Genomic DNA, 17471 nt, shown 5'->3' with positions numbered 1-17471 from the left:
GAGATATTTGCTTGGAGACCAGTATTGGGAGCAAATTGATACTCAAAGATGTAAGGCATGTTCTAGATATTCATCTTAACTTGATATCTACAGGCAGACTTGATGATGAGGGCTTTGCACATTATTTTGGTGAAAGTAAATGGAAACTCACTAAAGGTTCTCTGATTGTGGCAAAAGGAAAGAAGATTAACTCTTTTTATGTCATGGAAGCTAAGCTACATAAAGGAGAGATTAATGCAATTCAAAAAGGTGAAAGTATAGATCTTTGACATAAGAGGCTTGAACATATCAGCGAGAAGGGACTTCAAACTCTTGCTAGAAAGCGATTCTTACCAGAGTTGTAAGGTACATCTCTTAAATATTGTGATCATTACTTGGCTGGAAAAATACATAGAGTTGCATTTCAAACATATCCATCATCTAGAAGATTAGATGTTATTGATTTAGTTTATACTGATGTTTGTACTATGCAAACTAGAACTCTTGGAGGTGCTCTTTATTTTGTTACTTTTATTGATGACCATTCTAGAAAAGTGTGGGCTTTTACTTTGAAATCTAAAGACCAGGTACTCGATGCTTTCAAGGAGTTTCATGTCAGTGTTGAAAGAGAAACTGGCAGAAAACTAAAGTGTATTCGATCAGATAATGGTGGCGAGTACAGGGGTCCCTTTGAGAATTATTGCAGGTTTCATGGTATCAGGCTTGAGAAAACAGTTCCTAAAACTCCTCAGCAGAATGGTGTGGCAAAAAGGATGAACAGAACCATTGAAGAAAGGATTAGGTGTATGCTTTCCCACGCTAAGTTACCAAAGTCATTTTGGGGGGAGGCTATGAGAACTACAGTTGACTTGATAAATCTTTCTCCATCAGTTCCTCTGGAAGGTGATGTTCCAGAGAGAGTATGAAGAGGAAAAGATATATTTTATAATCATTTGAGAGTCTTTGGGTGTAAAGCATTTGTTCATATTCCCAAAGATGAGAGGTCCAAGCTTGATAATAAGGCAAAAGCATGTATCTTCTTGTGATATGGTCATGAAGAGTTTGGCTACAGATTATGGGATCCAATGAACAAGAAGATTATTAGAAGCAGAGATGTTGTGTTTCTTGAAGACCAATTGTTTGATGATGGTGATAATATTAAGAAGCCAGAAACCTTTGTTTATATTCCTTGGAGTTTGAGTCCAGTTCCTTCACCTGTAGTTTATGATGATCATGGGGGAGATGAACAAGAAGATTGTGGTGAGAATACCAGTGATGATACACCTACAGTTGATGATGCTGAACCAACTGAACATCTACCTCCACCACCAGTTGAGATTCCATTGAGAAGATCCACTAGAGAGCGACAACCCTCTACCAGATATCCTCCACATGAGTATGTTATGCTTACTGACGGGGGAGAGCTAGAAACTTACCAAGAAGCTATTCTACATGAGAATAAGAATGAGTGGATTAAAGCCATGCAAGAAGAGATGAGATCCCTGCTTGAGAACCACACCTATGACTTGGTAAAGTTGCCTAAAGAGAAGAAAGCTCTCAAGAATAAGTGGGTTTATAAATTGAAGACTGAAAGCAATAACTCACAACAGAGATATAAGGCACGACTAGTTGTGAAAGGATTCAGTCAGAAGAAAGGTATTGACTTTTAAGAAATATTTTCTTCGGTTGTGAAAATGTCCTCTATCCGAGTTGTTCTTGGTTTGGCTGCCCGCTTGAATTTACAAGTTAAGCAACTTGATGTAAAAACAACATTTCTTCATGGTGACTTAGAAGAAGAAATTTATATGGAGCAACCAGAAGGTTTCAAAGTCAAGAGAAAAGAAAATATGGTATGTAAGCTTAAGAAAAACTTATATGGACTCAAATAGGCACCTAGACAGTGGTATAAGAAGTTTGATTCCTTTATGATATGCCAAGGGTATGATAGAACCACATCTGATCATTGTGTGTTTATGAAGAAATTTTCAGATGATGATTTTATTATTTTACTGCTATATGTTGATGATATGTTGATTGTTGGCCATGATGTTGGAAAAATTGAAAAGCTTAAAAGATAGCTAAGTAAGTCTTTTGCCATGAAAGACTTAGGATCGGTGAAACAAATACTTGGCATGAAGATTCTTCATGATAGGAAGAAAAGGAAGATTTGGCTATCTCATGAGACTTACATTGAAAAGGTTCTTGAAAGATTCAACATGAGTAAAGCCAAAGCAGTTTGTTCCCCACTTGCAGGTCATTTCAAGCTTAGTTCGAAACAATGTCCTACAAGTGAGAAAGAAAAAGAAAAAATGTCCATAGCGCCTTACTCATCTGCAGTAGACAGTTTGATGTATGCTATGGTTTGTACTAGGCCAGATATAGCTCATGCAGTTGGAGTTGTCAATCGATTTCTCTCTGATCCTGGAAAGGAACATTGGGCAGAAGTGAAATGGATATTAAGATATCTAAAATGTACTTCCAAGTTGTGTTTATGTTTTGGCAGTGATGAACCTGTGTTAGAAGGCTACACAGATGCAGACATGGCAGGTGATACTGATTCCAGGAAGTCCACTTCGGGATTCTTAATGATATTTGCAGGAGGAGTCGTCTCTTGGCAGTCCAAGTTACAGAAGTGTGTTGCTCTATCAACCACAGAAGCAGAATACATAGTAATTACTGAAGCCTGCAAGGAAGCTTTATGGATGAAAAAGTTTCTACAGGAATTGGGCTTGAAACAGGAAGGATATACTGTTTACTGTGACAGTCAGAGCGTCATTCACCTCTCTAAGAATTCAACATACCATTCTAGATCCAAGCATATTGATGTGAGATATCACTGGATTCGTGATGTGCTTGAGATGAAAGAATTACAATTAGAAAAGGTACATACCAATGAGAATGAATTAGATATGTTGACAAAGTCTTTGCCTAAGGAGAAGCTTGAAGCATGTAGGCAAAGAGCGGGCTTGGTACAGCCCACCATATGAGCTGGAGGGGGAGAATTGTTGGGTCCAGCCCATATGTGGGCTTGACAATTAAGCATATTGAGCCCAAATCAATAAATGAAAGAAATTAAAAAGAGGAGAGAGAAGATGAGAAAAAGAGATCCAATTGCAGCGTGTCACGCATAGGAAAGAGGAGAGAGAAATAGAGAGAGAAAGATTAGATTTTTGAGTTTTTTACTTATGATCGGTGGCTAAACGTTGTCAGTTTCGACCCAAATTTTATGTGAAAAACCCTTGCAGTAAACTCTACAATCCTAACGGTGTTGATCTACAGTTTACCCTCTTTAAAGTACTTTCATGCGATATCCACTCTGTAAGACCTAGAATTCTCTTTTGAGGAGATCCATCCTATATGACGAAGATATGCTATTCTTGAGCCAAGATCTATGATCTTGATGTTATTCTGATCCTCTAGTTATTCTAGAGAAGACATACTGTAAACCTGTTATCATTATTATTGATAGTGGAAGTTTGAGGTGGACTACGGTTCCATGGTTTTTCCCACATTGGGTTTTTCACGTTAAAAGATTTGGTCTCACTGTGTGATTGATTTTTGCTCTATTGTTTATGCTGTGCTGGTTGATATTTTTATTTGGATATCAAGTTAATATTTTGATGAGAAACCTATTTTAATACACAAAGAGGGAAAGAATTATTCCGCTTTAACAAGTTTCTTCCCAACACTAACTGAATTTTCAACTTCATATGCATTATTTTCTTAAAAATAAATTTATTGCATCGAATAACAACAACGTAAATGATGCTTAAATATTAATTTAAACTTAAGATTTATTATCGTACGACAATACAATACACTAATCAATCAATTCGGATGTTCCGATAAGACATACATCACATGCGAGAGATAATGTTGAGTATGTATGTAAGCATATTGATGTAAATATATTCATATAAACGTTTAATTTTTAAACCCAAAGACGTTCTTATAAAGCAAATAACTCACTCGAAAGAGCAGGAAAAACAAGCACAGCAGACAACTCATCCCTAACTGTATGAACAACGCAGTGACTCTTTCACCTACTGATCCTGATGCCAATGCAGGTATTTGATTTTGTATTATTGATCCATAAGGTACTATCATTTTGGAGATCAACGACGTGCACCAGGAGGCCTCGAACCCGCTACAAACAAAATGCTTATCTATTTGGGATGGATTAGCCAAAGCTTCTCAGCTCAGCTTATCCAACATTGTCGCTTAGGAGCTGTGCTTATTTGTTCCAAAACCAAGGATGTTTTTTATGTTGGGAGATCTTTATGTTAGGAGTGAGAAAAGAACTTTAAAACTAAAAGAGAACATCTAAATATCACCGATCAAAGATATACCAAAGAATTAATGTAAAATTAATTTTATTTGATAAATTTCATTTATATCCACATATAAAATTAGATTAATTACAAGACTCTTAAATTATCTTTATAGATTTTCTTATAGACCCTATCACATAAATCTCGAAGAATTTACTATTTTTCTTTGATCCTCGCTAAAAATCGATCGTCTCTAAATATCACATTTATAGAAGAATCAAACTCTAATTATTATATTTTTTTATTTGTAAGAACTCATTATTATATTAGGATTTCTTATCATACTAGAACAGTAGTTTCAGGTATTCCAAAATACTTGTTGATTCTAACAATCTATTCGTTCACAAGTATTTTATCCACTTTTGTATTTTCTAAAGAAAAAATATTTTTTTCTTATCTTCATAGTTAATTCTTGTTGAATCTTTAACCATCAAATCTTTAACCTTATATATTCTATTCTTTAAGGATATACTTGCTAAACTTAAATTTAGTAGAATAAATACGAAAAATTACTTACTTTGAAAGCATACACACACACACACACACACACACACACACATATATATATATATATATATATATATATATATATATATATATATATATATATATATATATATTATAACAATAACAGTTGGAAAGGTTGCCATAAGGTTAAAAAAAAAAAACAATAAAAAACAAAAAGGAAGCCGATTCTGTCTCAGGGTTCCGCAGTCTTGTTCCCGAAGCCAACATGAACTGCTTCTCCACTCCCAGTCCTCGGAGGTGGTAAACCTGTAGGTTGTGAAGTTTGCGTGCCCATTTCGAAACCCTCTCTCTCTCTCTCTCTCTGTCGCGGTTCGCGATGGATTTGGACCCCGAAGGTATCTTCCGCGATGACTCAGACTCCGAAAGCGAGTTATACGAGGTGAGGAACTCATCTATCTTCCGTTCCAAAGTTCTCGATCAATGGATGAGAGATCCCTTGATCTTGTTTCATTTTGTGACTAATGATTCCAGGAGAAGGAACCGACCAAGGAGCTCGCGGTCTATCTCATTGACGCCTCCCCTAAAATGTTCGCTCCGATTGCTGCCCATGTGAGTTCTTCTCTCTCCGGTTTGTACTAGTGCTTTTATTTCTTTCTACACTGATACATTGAGGGCATCGACCGATATTTGTCTCGTGGATATTTGTGGGACCGAGTGATTAGAAGGCAAAATAGGCCACTTCATGCTGGACGAAGTGGATATCGTGATGCCTCCGAAATGAATCATAGAGTATATTGACAGGTTATAGACTAGCAAGAGGAACTGAAGAAGTAAAGTATGGCAGAATTGAAGGAATGAACGGACCTGGCAGTATGCAACACAAATGGTTTGCTTGGTGCATTTTGGAGATCTTTGTTTGGGAAGCAGGGTACAATCCTTGGGGGTAATTATAAAGGGGGAAAAAAATCTTTCTGATTACTTGGAGTCCATCATGAATTTGTCTATGTTATAAAAAAATTATCTTCTGGATTAATAAGTATATCTGAATCATGATCAAGGCACATTCTTTTCACAAGCAGTATATACATATACATATATATACATATGCCTTTGAAACTTTTGAAGTAAGATATTTTATATATCAGATAAGAGAGGTGAACCTTTTTGGTGTTTTGGGCTTTCTTCTAGAATTTCATGCTTTGGAATAATTTTAGCCTGTGTCCCCATATCTCATTTTGTTCCTTGCCACACTGGATAAGTAGTCAGGCACGAGTCTGGTTTTCCTTTCCATTTGCTTGTGTTGGTTAGAAATATTTTTGCTACTAATTCTTATGTTATCATTGATGATTTGCATCGATTTACCACAGGCCACAATTTGTGACCATTCTTCTGATGAACAATGATACATTGACTTATGATTACTTGCAGGAAAACGGGAACAAGGAAACTTATTTTCATGTTGCAATTGACTGTATCACTCGGTCTTTGAAGACTCAAATAATTGGTAGATCTTATGATGAAGTTGCTCTTTGTTTCTTTAACACTGTAAGATCGTGATCACCAATAGTATATTACTTTTCATATCTCTTCCTTCTTTGGAAGCGTTAACACTTTTATACTAGGTGCATTAGTATGAAGTTAACCATTGTTTCCACATGCTTCTTGATTATGACTGTTCATTTTCTCTGGGCTTGACCCTCTAATTTATGAAGTATTTGTCAGTGTTTATATAATATGATTCAATACTTTGTTATTGGCTCCTTTCTCTTTTTTGTGGCTATGAAAGTTATGAATCCTTTGTTTCAATTATACTATGGGTTTATGCTGATTGGAAAATCTTGGAAACTAGAGCATCTTTCAGTAGTATGTGATTACACCATGATGTACCAGGACCAAGATAGAGATCTAACTTGGCTTTTATTCCTGTGTGGTATATTCTCTAGTCCATAGCCAAAATGAACGTTTGGCCTACACAACCAAAATTAAAGCATTTATACTAGATGACATTTCTATTTGGTCAACAAGCAGTAACATATAGATATCATTGGTCTGAATTAGATTTGGGTCTTTCTGATCAGCATATCTATTTCTTTGGAATTCTTGTATGGCACATCTAAACATCGCGTGACATGCTTTTGCACTGACTTTAAGAACATGTTTCCTTGCTCGTAGGTCTTACAATGTTCTCTCTCCCCTCTTTATGAAGCTTATTCGACATATGTGTTTTGGTCAAGGATTAATCTTTTGTACCATACCGGAGTTTCGAGATTCGCTCGGTATGGTACGATACTGTATACCGAGTGGTATATTTCGGTATACCGCTCGATATATATATATATATATATATATATATATATATATATATATATATATATATATATATATATATATATATATATATAAGTAAAAGAAAAAAATCTTTTTCTGCGACATCGCCTCTCTTCTTCCCACGCGGGGCGATATATATATATATATATATATATATATATATATATATATATAAACCGTTTTCGCTCATCTTTCTTCTCCCTCGCCTTCTCTCTCTTCTTTCTTCTCTTCATTCTTCTCCCTCGGTCCCCAATTAATGGTATTGCCCGGTACGGGCGGTATTATTCGAAATTAAAAACCTTGATTTTGGTGATTCTCATAAATACTCCTATTAGTTAGCTTTATTATGTGAAGTTAATATAAGTTGCATCTTTGTTCACAAAGCTAGGCATGTATGTAAACAGTAGCCAGTTAATACATTAATAAAAGGTTTTATTTTTTCTCAAGTCTTATGGATTAACCTAGTGTTACTTGGTCTGTCCAATTAATATTTGTCCTTCAAAATAACATAGTTTGATGTATGTACTCAAGAAGTAAAATTGTGTGAAATGCTTTTACCCTATTTATGGTGATACTTCTTTATCACCATTACCATGACAATAATCCTAGGCATGGTGCAATCATATTAATAATTGCATACTGCTATTTGATTTTGTTTTATATGGATATCTTATTCCAATACAGTTTTTTCCCTTCTTACCTTGCAATCCCTTCATATTATCACTTTCCTTTCTTGCAGAAGGAAAAGAAAAATTTACAAGATGTGAATAGTGTTTATGTCTTCAATGTAATGGAGAGAGAATTAATTGATCGACCGACTGCAAAGTTGATTAAAGAGTTCTCCAGTATAGAGGGTAAGGAATCTAAATGAGTATTTTCCTAATCTAGATTACATGTTAATTCCTTTAGTTGGCAAACCTTTGGTGTCTGTATATACCTCAAGAGAAAAAAATGATAGAAAGAATACCTACAATGTTAACACAGTCACCATCACTATTAGTTCTCGTTATTTGATGTGCCTGGTTCAACTAGAAGAGTCCATATGATTGTGGAACTTGTCAAGACCATATAATGTCAAGATGCACATTCCTAGGGTGATGACAGAAGTCCTAGTACCAATTTAATATGAGAACAGTAAATTGAAGTTTATAAACACAATTAAATTTATATCTTTATTCACTAAGTTCAACAATGAAATACATATAATTTTTTTTTAATAAGTGCATTAAAGTATCATTTTAAGATGTCATGAACATGTACTAAGGAAACTTATTGATTTCATAGTTACAAGAGGTAAAACGATTTGTATCAATGGTGCAAGGAGAAGTAGAAGGAGACCTAAGAAAACTTAACTAGAAGCTATGGATAAAGAATTAAATGCTCTAATTCAACTAAGGATATCGATTTTTATTGAATTTAATGATGGCAAAAGAATCATGTAGTTGACTCCAAATAATTGACATTATGACTTGTTGTTTATTATAATATGAAATATTAATATAAAATAAAGAACAAAATTTAATCATAGCATAACTTACCGTGTAATTGATTGATGGAGAAGTCTTGATTCTCTTGAATGTGGAGTCACAAACAAACAGCAAAGGAGCACCTTTCTGAGTAGCTAGGGAAATGTAGGTTAATACTATCATAAAATAATTGGTTATAAGAATTAAGAAGAAGGATATGAGACGAGGAAAATATCTTTCTACTATCAATTCCATACGGTTTTTTCTTCTTGGCTTTATATTGGATTGTATGGTACTATATATATATATGTGTGTGTGTGTGTGTGTGTGTGTGTGTCAGTTCTTTGTAGATTGTAGGCTGAGTTCTATTTCCTTTCCTGTTTTTACTTACATGCTAGACATACATAGAAAAATGGAATGCATATTCTTTCTTTTCTTCCATATTTTTAAACTAGTAAGAAAAAAAATGTTGCTAGTTGTTTCAGGAGTTGGGTATCTTTTGATTGTGATTTTTTTCTAGTATCCTTTGGTAAGCAACGACATTGTTTTCAGGAAGAAGTTCACCTATCATTTGGGATTCCTCAACTATTTATTGCGTTTGGTAAGGCTTTTGGCAGGTTGTCCATGTTATTGGTGAGGGGTGTGAGCATATTTTTATGAATAGATTCCTTTTCTTTCCTCGGAAGCAAGGGTCCTAGGGCCCACTTCAGTCATTTAGATCTTTGCGAATTTGGAATGCATGTTTTCCAGAAACTGAGGGGACTTGGTTCCCCATGGCCATAACACGCCTTTGACGCTGCAAAGAGGAAGAAGAAAAATGAAAGAAAGCAACAAGTAATTGAGAAAGAATTAACAGTGTTGTTGGTAGTGGTTGTGATCAATCAAGCATAAAATTGAAGTATATAGAATTGTGGACAAACTGAAAAAGATATCTTATTTCTGGCATTTAGGATTAGTAAGTGATAGGGAATAAGGTGACGCCAGCCTTGATCTGTTGGTCCACCCAGCTACCCACTGCCATCTACGTAGTGACGAGGATAGAGGAGCCCACGCGTCTCCCCCTCCCTGCAGCAAACGGCAGGGAAGTGACCTTTCACCCCCTACCAACCGCAACTTTGCGAAAGGTCGCACGCCCGACTGCAGGGAGCATTAATCCTAGATGGCGGAGCCTATCTCCCCATTTTCCAGCTGCATGCCCGCAAGGAGCATTAATCCCTTGAGGCGAGGCTCGTTTCCGCCTTTTTCCTAGTCGCCTGGCATAGACAACCGTTGCCCGCTTATCCCATAAAGTCCAAAACAAACAGACACGCCCCCGCGGTCATCCTTCGCAAACGGTGCATCACGGTGAAGTGTACCAGCCGACCGTCGACATAAATGAGCCCCCGAAGAACCACAGATTGGGGAGAAGAGTTACTCGCCTCTCGCCAATGACTCCCCAGGTATAAAAGCCGGCCCCCAGGATTTGAGCTGGGGAGGAAACAAATTCCTATTATTCCCATTCCGTCACTGATTTTACCATCGGAGGGGTCGAGTCGAGAACTTCCCCGGCGTTGACCTCTTGTGTAGGAACCTCGGTGAGGCCAAGGCACTCCTCGGGTTGGCTCTAGAACCTCGAGGTGGACAACCAACTCTGTCTAGCGCAATACCCACCGCGAGCAAACAAACAGCAGCTCGGGATCGCGCCAGTCGGATTCGCCTTTTCCATCTCACATCCTGGAGCGCCACGTGGGTTCCTAAGATGAGCTTGCGCTTTCGAGACGTGACCTGGCCGTGTTGACTCCCCTGTCAACGGTATCAAGGTTGCTACAGCAAGTCAGCAGAGATCAGAAAATAAGGGCACTGACAATCTGTGCATGAGTTTTCCAGAAAAATTTTATGGGTCTTTTTTATAGTTAGAAGAGGAAGGAGGTAATGGTGGTTGAACGTAAAAAATTCGTGAAGCAGGCTGCATATAGGAGGGTCTCATTTTCGAGTTGTTGTCTATTCATCTATATCTTGTATTATAATATTTACAATATACATAGGTGTAATTTGTAAGTTCTCATGCTTTCTGTCAACTGGCTTAAAATCTAATTGGCAACATCTTGTATTGTCTTTATGTATGTGAATGCTATCAGCTAAGTCAACATCAACTTCATTGTTGAGAACTGTGGCTCTTCTGGAATGTTAACACCACTGTGTCATATGGCAGACAAATTTATGAGCACAATTGGAAGTCGATATGGAGTTTTACCAGGATCTAGGGAGAATTCCTTGTATAATGCTTTTTGGGTTGCACAGGCATTGCTGCGCAAGGGGTAGGATTTGCATTGATTTCCCCCATGTGTTACCTCAAACAGCATTAGGCATCTAGCATCTGTTTTATTTCAACTTTTCCACTGACCACTTTTGCTGTTATGCCAGCTCTGTGAAAACCTCTAGTAAGAGAATTCTTATTTTCACCAATGATGATGATCCATTTGGTAGTATGACGGGTGCAATGAAAGCAGATATGATCAGGACAACGACACAACGTGCAAAAGTATCACTGTTTATGCGTTTACACGCAGAGTGTGGTTATTTTATGGTGTATCTTTCACGGTGGATTTTATCAAGAAGTTATATTCTTATATAACTTTATTTCGTAGGATGCACAAGACCTTGGCATCTCGTTTGAACTTCTTCCACTGAGTAGGCCAGATGAGGAGTTCAACGTATCTATGTTCTATGCTGTATGTTAAAACTCTCAATAATAATAAGCCAACTATTTATGTTAATTTAAAATAATGAATTTTCAATTTCATCTGTACTGGCATTCTTATTAAAAGTTTGTGTTGCAGGACATGATTGGATTGGAGGGTACTGACATATCTCAGTTCTTGCCATCAGCAAGTGAAAAGTAATAATTCCAGAACACTAATTTCATCATCTTTTGTGAAGTTTCCTCATAATATCCTTTGATAACTTTATTTTTAGTTTATATTTGTGATCTTAAGCATCTTGTGTGACTGTTTATAGTTTTTCATGACATACTTGCATAGAAGTTAACACATTATACATGTGGGAGAGTTTTTATTTTAGATCCTTCTTGAATGTGAATTGTTTCTTTTAGGCTATTTCTTTCCTGAGTTGGTGGGGGGTATTTTAGCAGTTCTTGTTGTGTGCTACTTGGACAAGTTTAAGCACAATTTATTTCATGAGCCTCCGGATTGTGCATTCTGAACAAATGGTGAACGTTGATAGGCTACAGTCATGAAGTAACTTGATGAATATCTGAAGTAGGAAAACCTCCAATAACGTCTTTCAATCCACAGAAGAAATCTAACTGGCAATTTGTCATAATTAAGTCCCACCATATTCTTACCAGAAAAAATTTCTTTCTTGATTTGACAATCTTTTGTTGTGAATCTTGTGATAGTACTTCTGAAGTATGCCTATTGAAGTGTACTGTTTTATCTAGTGATCAATATGTCTATTTAGAGAAAACAATAGAACCATGATAGCATGCATATATCTCCTGGTCTTTATTGAAATACATTGAGAATAAGATATTGTTTTGGATTAAGACATGGCAACTGGCAAGGAAAATGCCAGTCACAGCAGCTAATGAGCCAAGAATTCTAGGTGCTGCTAGCTGGGTGCTAGTTGCTTCATGATGATGCTTGTAGTGCATGCTCTGTTCTGACAGTAATGTGTTTCAGTTTTGCAACACTACTTATTCAGGTGTTGTTATGTTTATTTGCATGAATTCTAGCTATTACACAGTAGCAAATTTTGTTGAATTCTCTTCCTTGAATTTAAAGCTATGAAATGCTGTCTGATTTCTTGAATGAAAGATTTTGTTGAATCTGGTGGCTGTATATTGCATCTGGTGAAATTCTGTATATAGCTATGAAATGCTGTATAAGGCATAAAATGTTAGATTTCCTGGCAATAATTACAATTGAATCTGGTGGCTGTATATTGCAGACTTGAGGATATGAAAGATCAGTTGAGAAAAAGAATTTTCAAGAAGCGAAAAGTAAGAACACTTACATTTTCAATAGCAAATGGTATCTCTATTCAAGTAAATACTTATGCTTTAATCCGTCCAACCTTACCAGGTATGCCCTCATCCATTAAGTAAAATACTCTTGAAGATAGTATTGTACAAATAAACTGATAGTTATCCATGGTTCTATTCTGCTTCTAGTCACTGAAGATGTTTGTTGGTTTCTCTTCTCAGGGGCAACTATGTGGCTTGATTCTGTCACTAATCTTCCATTACAGGTATTCTTCAAATGCTAACTTTTATTTCTGTTACTTGCCTTTCTTGGGCTCTGAATATCATCTAACTGTCAGCAACTATACATGTTTACCGATCACAATTCTGAACATGAGGATCTGCAGTATAATGTAGCCTATGAAGCACTGACACACCAAACCGGACACGTGTCTATTTTATTAATTTAATTATTTATTTTGGCTGCCACGTATTCGTGTTGTACTCGCACCCTTCCTCACCGCTCCGTGGTTCTCATGTGGTGCTGAGTTGCATGGACGACATCCTCCTCCTCCTCCTTAGCATCACCAACTATCGCCGCCATAGCTTCACTCCCCTCCTCAACTTCCTCCACCACACCCGCCGTCACCACCACCACCACCATCTCTGCTGGCTTCCCTTTGTCAACCGACAATGACTCCATCCGCTTGGGCGCCTGCCTCGGTGACAACTGCAATATCGTTGTCAACGTCTCTAGGTGCAGAGGTATCATTGCTTGCCTTGCGCGGTCGTGTCCTCGGCATTCCTCGACGACATCTATCTGTGACAACAAGAAGGGTGCCCTCGTCGCCAGGTTGTAGCAAGGGATGAGCACACTTTAGGGCATCCCATAGCATCATGTCCTCGAATAGGTGAACACATGTTGGAGCAGTCCCTTGACCATTAGAGGAGGCCCCACCAGGATTCCCTTCCGTTGGGTAGTCGAAGTGGTGAGGTGACGATCGTGCTTAGTGAGTAGGTGTAGGGCTTCAGTGACAGAGAACAAGGGCCGACTGTCATGGCCCCGTATAAAGAGGGCGGAGATGACTCCTTTAGTGCCTGACCCGGTTGTGAGGTTGAAGAAATCAGCCATGCAGGCATTGAGTTTGCTAGCCTGTTTGCGGAGGGATGCCTCGAGTTGGGAAAAAACGATGCCAGCGAGGTTGATGCTAGTGGCAGCGATGGAGAGAACACGTACCACCCTCAACGGACCATTGACTATCATCGGCGAAGCCTGCTGCGTTGCAAGATTAAAGCTTTTTCACTTCGCAACAGTTCGCCCATTATTCTAATATGTGATGAGAAAAACTTAATAGATTAAAAACTTAATAGGTTAAAGTGATGATTAAAGCTTTTTTCCCCCCTCATTTTTAGAATTATGAGTTTTACCTACATTAGCCTCTTTCGCCCTTATAGGAGGTATAGGTTAAAAATTGATAGGTTACATATATTTACTTGATGTTATAACTTAATACTCAATAAATTTAATTATAAATATTATAAAATTTATCTTTTTAATTTAATATTATAAATAAATAAATAAATAATATACACACACACATGTGCCCATGCCATGTCCGTATCCCAATTTTTTTAAAAGTGACATGTCGTTGTATCCGTATCGTGTCATGCCTGTGTCCATGCTTCTTAGAATGTAGCTAAGGAATCAAACAACTTTGTAATTTTTAAGGGCTATTCTATTGAGGGTAATGTACTATCTTAAGGTAGATAGGTTGTTTCTGTGTGTTTGTAGAATTTCTGGTGAAATTTGTTTTTTTTGAGATAGAAAATAGTGCCAGAATACAACCATACATGCCACATTAAATTCTGTAGTATTATAGTATCCGAAATTAATTATCTTGGATATCTTTTTTTTATCTTGCTTTGTTTAGAAAATCATTGATTTGCTTCCTTTAGGAGAGAGTTACTGAACTATGAGTAAGGTACAAAATGAGTATTTTTAACAAATCATTTTGGTTTTTGTGTTGAGAAGATTGAGCATATAAGTTATTATTTACTGAATCAATTAATTGAAAAAAACTTTGTAGAGAACATAAACAGTTGCTTATGGTTTTTAACTTTTTATTAACTTCGAAACAAGTTACTGGAGTTTCTTCTCATATATATGGTTGATTTTGGCAAATCATGGGGTTTCTTGTAGTTAATATTAATTTATTAAAAGGTATGAATGGTGACGTTGTTGGATTAGGCCAGATTGCATGTAGGATTAGCTTTAAGTTTATACTTTTTAAATTCATAATGGGTCAAGTCGTAGAGTTCTTACTTTGTATCAATTAAAGATAAAATATATAAAATGTATTTAAAATGGTTTGAACATGCCTAAAATGACCCCTTAATATATTTAGTGTGTGAGGGATTTAATTTAGATTGCTGATGCTAGGAGAGGTAGATGAAAAATCTAAGATTTGATAGATTGATATGGTTACTGATGTTACTCTCAGAGTCTCAGTAGAGCTCAATGATGAAAAGATTCTATGTAGCCAACCTATCATTCTGTTGCTTTTATTTGTTGTTATCTGACTAGTTACAACTATGACACAAAAGACAATTCTTTCTTTCGAGATATTATGAGCTCTGACTATATTTAGTTTTATCTCATTGCACTTAGTATATCCATTCAGTGGCTAATATATCTTTTGTTTGTAACTGAGTAAATCATAGAGGGCAAGAGGTTGGTTTGGATTAGCACTGAATTATGACTTCTAGGAATTATTATTTTATGGTGTCATTTAAAGCTTATACAATTTGGAAAATTGGAAAATGTTATAAAACATGAATTGGCTGAAAATTTGTTAATGAATGATAAGAAAGCATCACATCCAACATAAATAGAAAAGAAACAAGTCCTTTCGGACCCACTCCAACTTGTTCAATAATCAAATAATTATTTTTTATTATTTCTCTATCCTTAAGGTGTAAATAACTAAATTGGCTTTTTTAATAAGTCAATATTCAATATCACAATTTTTTAATGCAATCAAGTCAAATCTTTTTAAACAAATTTTATCTTTGTCCATGAAATACTCCTATTTGTTAAACAAATTGGCTTTGTCCATCAAATCTTATTAAAATATTCAAAATTTATCTTTAGGGCCAAGATAATCCATATTATTTAATTGCAAGATCTTGATAATATTTGGCATAAGTTGAAATCAAACATACAACCATAAATATGGAAATTGCTTATTCATAGTTTAATATGCCCTGCTTCTGTGTGTTCCTTTGTTGTTTCTGGGTAATAATTTTCTTTTTAAACTGTCAAATTGCTTTTATTTTGGTATGAAGCATAGTATACTCTTTTAGTAATTTTATTTTTCCTTATTGCACTCGAAGTTATTTACTACACCTAGTTAAGTTAACAAACAGTCTAAAATATTACCAAGTTCATACAGATATATCTTCTTGCATATTGATACAATAAGTAATTTTGCAATGTTCGATTTTTTTAGTAGTTGCTAAGTACTTGAAATTCAGTCTTCAGAAGGGATAAATTTTTCATGTTATTACTTGAATCATATTCAGCATGTTTTTGGTCTTGAACTTTTCTTTACTATGTCACATTTTTGCAGACAGAAAGGTCCTTTATCTGTGCAGACACTGGTGCTTTAATTCAGGAACCATCAAAACTTTTTCACCCTTACAAAAAGTTAGTATCATTCCTTTTCTTCCCTTCAAGTTTAATAAGATCACACTTTTTTCTTTCCATGTATGCACACTGACCTACTTATATGAACACACAAGCCATCAACTCTTATTTAAATCATGTTGACACACTTAAACACTTGATATTCGGGTAAGGTCCTCCAGCTTTTCTTGGTTATAAGTCTTCTTTCAGTGGTGCAATCATTACGTTGAATTTTTAGTTCCTACTGGTGCAAAAGCTGGGCATGGATCTTATTAATGAAACTAGCTGCAAATTTGAAAAATCTTTAGTATTTAAACAATGCATAATATTTTTTATTAAATTTTATATGAAGATTGAAATTTTAATTGTGGGGGAAAAAGAAGTTAGGTTTAAGTAGTTGAAAGCCAACACAATTTTGGTGGAATAGATGTGAACATTGATCCATGCAGAGTATGTGAATGATGTTCATTATGCATGTTATCTATATTATTTAGATAATTTTAAAAGATAATAGGGTGGGCTTGGAGGTTGTTTAAAAACAACCTATCATATTTGTGCTTGTATATGATGACAACTAATAATGTCACATCTAATCACACATTGGTTGAAGATTTGAGAAGAGTTGAGAGTCAAGATCTAATAAAGAGCCAAACGTGAGGCACTTTTTGGAGTTCACCCTAAAAGGGCAAAACTAGGGAATCGTGGCTCATTTCATAAGTACGAGCAAAATGAGCTACAATTGGGACTGCTTGCTTGAATATTGTATTAATTATGAGGGTTAGACAATATCATCAAAAGAAAGATACAGGAAATTAGAATTGTTGTGATGCTATCAAGCTTAGTAGTGGTGCTCAATTTCTGCATTTTTGCTAATTTTAAAATTTTATCCTTTTGTTTAAGAAAATCTTTCTTATCGTACAATAGGGGTTTGTTGTGCTGAAACGTATTGCTCGGTACAGGTGGTACGTACCGGTTCGACAGGGGATCGGTACACGGATTGCCCTATACTGGGTGGTGTCGTTACATGACTCTGTATCGCCTGATATAGGGTCTGTACCGATCGGCAACTATCGAAATCCGATTGTTACCGATCGACATGTACCGGTAGCAGTCGGATTTCGATCGTTACTGATCAAGGGCTAAGATTGCCCTTTTTCAAATGATTAAACTAATCATTTGAACCATTAGAAAAGGTTTTTAAATCCTTTCCTCTCACCTCTTTCAATTTGTTTCGCTCTCTCAAACTCTTTCTT

The 17471-nt window shown here is 36.1% G+C and overlaps 1 protein-coding gene across 2 annotated transcripts in view; it reads left to right on the top strand.

Annotated features, from left to right (window-relative positions):
- Nucleotides 1-4983: 4983 nt before the first annotated feature.
- LOC103981963 (ATP-dependent DNA helicase 2 subunit KU70) overlaps nt 4984-17471 on the top strand; it is a 43492-nt gene continuing 31004 nt past the window's right edge. The window contains exons 1-11 of one of the 2 annotated variants that reach the window (XM_009398742.3): nt 4984-5217; nt 5310-5387; nt 6207-6323; nt 7846-7960; nt 10764-10869; nt 10976-11093; nt 11200-11283; nt 11392-11450; nt 12521-12654; nt 12777-12820; nt 16163-16239. In XM_009398742.3, the coding sequence (XP_009397017.2) occupies nt 5155-5217; nt 5310-5387; nt 6207-6323; nt 7846-7960; nt 10764-10869; nt 10976-11093; nt 11200-11283; nt 11392-11450; nt 12521-12654; nt 12777-12820; nt 16163-16239 (995 nt within the window). In that variant the 5' untranslated portion in view covers nt 4984-5154. Of the gene's footprint in view, nt 5218-5309; nt 5388-6206; nt 6324-7845; nt 7961-10763; nt 10870-10975; nt 11094-11199; nt 11284-11391; nt 11451-12520; nt 12655-12776; nt 12821-16162; nt 16240-17471 lie in introns of those variants that run through there. The other variant, XM_018824477.2, reaches the window with a different exon arrangement.

Source organism: Musa acuminata, chromosome BXJ3-4 (assembly GCF_036884655.1).
Source record: "Musa acuminata AAA Group cultivar baxijiao chromosome BXJ3-4, Cavendish_Baxijiao_AAA, whole genome shotgun sequence".
NCBI classification, from domain to species: Eukaryota; Viridiplantae; Streptophyta; class Magnoliopsida; order Zingiberales; family Musaceae; genus Musa; species Musa acuminata.
The sequence above is the reverse complement of the archived record's forward strand: the minus strand, read 5'-3'. Positions and strand labels throughout refer to the sequence as shown.